We start from the raw sequence: 3,957 nt of genomic DNA on the forward strand, positions 1-3,957 counted from the left end.
GTTGTATGAACAGAGGACGAACCCGCTCAAGATCTTTGATTCCCATCGATCCAGAGCTAGAGAGGTCTTTGTCCCTACTTCGAAGATAAGCAAGAGCGAGGAGTAGAAATTCCCACACTTCAACGAGAGGAGTAAGAGAATTAGAAGATACTTCACCCTCTTCACCCTCAAGTGAAGAGTTAGATAGCCCTAAATCATCTTCGAGTTAAGAAATCAACCCTTTCTCAACCTATAAGTTTGAGAGTGAAGAAGGTTCTAAAATGGGAGAGAATACGCCTTTGAGTCGTCTTGGGGCCCCCGAAGCTTTTAGAGTGCAAAGTGGGATCCTAACTCCTACTCCCAAGCCAACAATTTCGAGATCAAGCCTAATTTGATTGCCTTGATTGAGAGGAAACAATTCTTGGGTGGAAAGTTTGAGACTCCTCATGAGCACCTAAAAGAGTTTGAGAAATATTGTGACACAATAAAGGCCAATGGAGTGACTTAAGAATATATTCGCCTCAAAATGTTTCCATTTTCGCTAACTGGGAGAGGTCTAGAATGGCTAGAGAAGGAGGTGCCCCCTAATTCTCTCACAACATGGGACCAAGTGACTACGGCTTTCTTGAGAAGGTTTTATAACGATAGGAAGACCGCCGAGGCTCGGTCTTTGATTCAAGGTTTTCGCCAAAAGAGTGGTGAGTCTCTAAGTGCGGCATGGGAACGATACAAAGAGCTTCAGCTTCAATGCCCACACCATGGGATACCCAAGTATCAACTCATTCACACTTTCTATGGAGGTCTCACACCTCAAGGAAGAACAAGCCTAGACGCCGCGGCCGGTGGTACAATCATGAACAAAGGAGAGAATGAAGTGGAGTGTATTATAGAGGAGGCCGCAAAGCACTATGATGATTGGTACGAAGGAGAAAGGGATGCTACTTCTAGTAAGGGTGTTTATGCATTGGAGCAGGCCAACACAATCAACAACCTTTCTACCCAAATCTCCAAAATGACCAAGCAAATGGATGAATTGATGAAAGAAAGGTCCAACCCTCATGGTAATACCTCCCCTTCAACCAAGGGAGGCAATGGTATGGATACTTCCTCCCCCTCTTCTTACAATACAATGCCCTAAGGATGCATGTTTTGTTCTAATTGTGAAACCTATGATCATGATACCTCTCATTGTGTATATTCTTGTGAAGTTCAACCCCCTTCCCATGAACATGATGGTAACATGGAAAATCTCAATGCTATGAATTTTGCTCCTAGAATGGGAAATGTAGGAAACTTGAAGCCAAACTCCAATAAAATGGGGAATTGGAATCAAGGTGGAAACCGTGGTTGGAACCAAAGTGGTGGTGGTTATGATAACCAATACCATGGTGGGGGAGGCCCTTCCAATTTTAATGGAAGAGGCTACTCTAACCAAAGGGGGTATGGTAATCAAAACCAACAACCTAATTCCCGATACCATGACCATCAAAATCAAAATTTTGGTGACCAAGGTAACATGGGAAATAATCAACAAAGCAATGTTCCTAACCAAGGCACCGCAGGGAATAGGGGCCAATTTGTTTCTAACTATGCCTAAACTAATAGGCCTCCGGGTTTCCATCAACCCCAACTTCCTCCACCTCAACAACCTCTTCAACTTGAAGCTCCTCTAATAGATCCCGTGATGGCTAAATTAGATGCTCTTTTAAAAATGCGCGAGGAGGATCAAAAGAAACATGAAGAGGCCCAAAAACGAACCAATGCTCATATGAAAATGCTTGAGACCCAAATTGCTGAACTTGCATCTTCTTCTTCTTCTTCTTCTTCTTCTTCTTCTTCTTCTTCTTCTTCTTCTTCTTCTTCTTCTTCTTCTTCTTCTTCTTCTTCTTCTTCTTCTTCTTCTTCTTCTTCTTCTTCTTCTTCTTCTTCTTCTTCTTCTTCTTCTTCTTCTTCTTCTTCTTCTTCTTCTTCTTCTTCTTCTTCTTCTTCTTCTTCTTCTTCTTCTTCTTCTTCTTCTTCTTCTTCTTCTTCTTCTTCTTCTTCTTCTTCTTCTTCTTCTTCTTCTTCTTCTTCTTCTTCTTCTTCTTCTTCTTCTTCTCACATCCCAAGTCAAGGAGTCAACTCAAAACCTTTGTATGCCGTGACAACTAGGAGTAGGAAGGTAGTAGGGAGTGACCCTTTAATTGAGGAAGAACCCCAAGAAGAGGTGGAGCTAGAGAATGAGGGTGAAAAACCCAATGAGCCATTGAGTGTTGAAAAGGAAAAACATGTTGAGGTGCCCAAGGAAAAAGAAGCCACCCCCTTGCCCCTAAATCGCCAACCTAGAGAGGAAAAGCTACCCTTTCCACAACTATTTGTGAGAGCTAAACTTGATGCCCAATTTGGGAAGTTTTTGGAACTCATTAAGAATTTGAATATTTTCGTCCCTTTTGTTGATGCTATGAAGCAAATGCCCCACTATTCCAAATTTTTGAAAGATCTTTTGAGTGGGAGAAGGGAGTGTGAGATGGTGAGTTTGACCGCCAATTGTAGTGCAATTCTTTCCAACAAACTACCTACCAAATTGAAAGATCCGGGTAACTTTTCCATCCCTTGTTCTATCAATGGCATTGAATTTGATAAAGCCTTGTATGATTTAGGAGCAAGTATGAGTCTCATGCCCTATTCCGTCTACCAAAAGCTTAGTGTAGGAACCCTCTCTCCCACTAACATTACTCTCCAAATAGCGGACCGTTCCGTTAAGTTCCCCATGGGCAAAGTTGAGGACATTCCCCTTAGGGAGGAAAGTTCACATTCCCCGTGGATTTCTATGTGCTAGAGATGGATGAGGATGAGAGGATTCCTATAATTTTGGGTAGGCCATTTCTAGCTACTTCTAGAGCTATCATTGATGTGAAGGAGGGGAAGATATGCTTGAAAATTGACAATGATTCTATTGAGTTTGATTTGAATAATGTCATGCAACAACCCTCCTCAAGTGGTGAATGCTTTAGGGTAGATGTTCTTGATACCGTTCTTAATGAATTTTCTCGCTCCCACTTGCATGATACTTATGATCCTCTTGAAAGTGTGTTGTTGAATGAATCAAAGATAGGTACTCACAAAGAAGACATACAATTCTATGAGGATTTGCTTGAGGAAAGCAAGAAGGAGTGCAAGGGCGCGAGCATGGAAGAAGAGGCTCCTTACATTCATGACCTCTTTCAAGTTGAAGAAAGTGAAGAGAGCCCCAATGGTAAGGGAGAACCAAAGGTAGACTTGAAATCTCTACCTTTGGTCTTGAGGTATGCATTTCTTGGTCCCGATGAGTCTTTCCCCGTGATTGTAAATTCTGACCTAACGGAGGAGCAAACCTCCCTCTTAATCAATGTTTTGAGAAAACACAAGAAAGCTTTGGGTTATACCATTGATGATATCAAAGGTATTAGTCCATCTTTATGTATGCACAAAATTGATCTAGAGGGAGATGCCAAACCCGTTAGGCAAAGGCAAAGAAAGCTTAACCCTTCCATGCAAGAGGTTGTGCGGAAGGAAGTGGCTAAGCTTCTTGATGCGGGAATTATTTACCCAATTGCTCATAGTGATTGGGTATCTCCCGTGAAAGTTGTGCCTAAGAAAGGGGGCATGACGGTAGTGAAAAATTATCATGATCAACTAGTACCCACTAGACTTGTTACCGGTTGGCGCATGTGTATTGACTATCGCCAACTTAACACAAGTACATGCAAAGATCATTTTCCACTACCGTTCATTGATCAAATGTTGGAAAGGCTTACAAAGCATTCCTTCTATTGTTTCCTTGATGGTTACTCGGGATTTTTCCAAATCCCGATTGACCCCAAGGATCAAGAGAAGACGACTTTCACATGCCCCTACGGTACTTATGCGTATCGTAGGATGCCTTTTGGGATTTGTAATGCCCCCGTAACATTCCAACAAGGTAAGGAGTTTGTGTTTGATGATGCTTCCTCCTCCCAC

At 42.2% G+C, this 3,957-nt stretch overlaps 1 protein-coding gene across 1 annotated transcript; it reads left to right on the forward strand.

Moving 5' to 3' along the window:
• Nucleotides 1–505: 505 nt before the first annotated feature.
• Nucleotides 506–2,797, forward strand: LOC110733165. The gene is made up of 3 exons (XM_021913178.1): nucleotides 506–1,073; nucleotides 1,188–1,419; nucleotides 2,131–2,797. Exons 1-3 carry the CDS (start codon nucleotides 506–508, stop codon nucleotides 2,795–2,797), a joined length of 1,467 nt encoding a protein of 488 aa, XP_021768870.1.
• Nucleotides 2,798–3,957: the final 1,160 nt, after the last annotated feature.

The sequence above is a fragment of the Chenopodium quinoa genome, unplaced genomic scaffold (assembly GCF_001683475.1).
Source record: "Chenopodium quinoa cultivar QQ74 unplaced genomic scaffold, ASM168347v1, whole genome shotgun sequence".
NCBI classification, from domain to species: Eukaryota; Viridiplantae; Streptophyta; class Magnoliopsida; order Caryophyllales; family Amaranthaceae; genus Chenopodium; species Chenopodium quinoa.

What these genes read in the sequence shown, in the direction of transcription:
- LOC110733165 (XM_021913178.1), top strand. Translation starts at nt 506, where the DNA reads ATGTTTCCATTTTCGCTAACTGGGAGAGGTCTAGAATGGCTAGAGAAG. An exon ending in TTCAACCAAGGGAGGCAATG is followed by an intron (nt 1,074 to 1,187) that starts GTATGGATACTT and finishes ATTCTTGTGAAG; the next exon opens with TTCAACCCCCTTCCCATGAA. An exon ending in GGCTACTCTAACCAAAGGGG is followed by an intron (nt 1,420 to 2,130) that starts GTATGGTAATCA and finishes CGTGACAACTAG; the next exon opens with GAGTAGGAAGGTAGTAGGGA.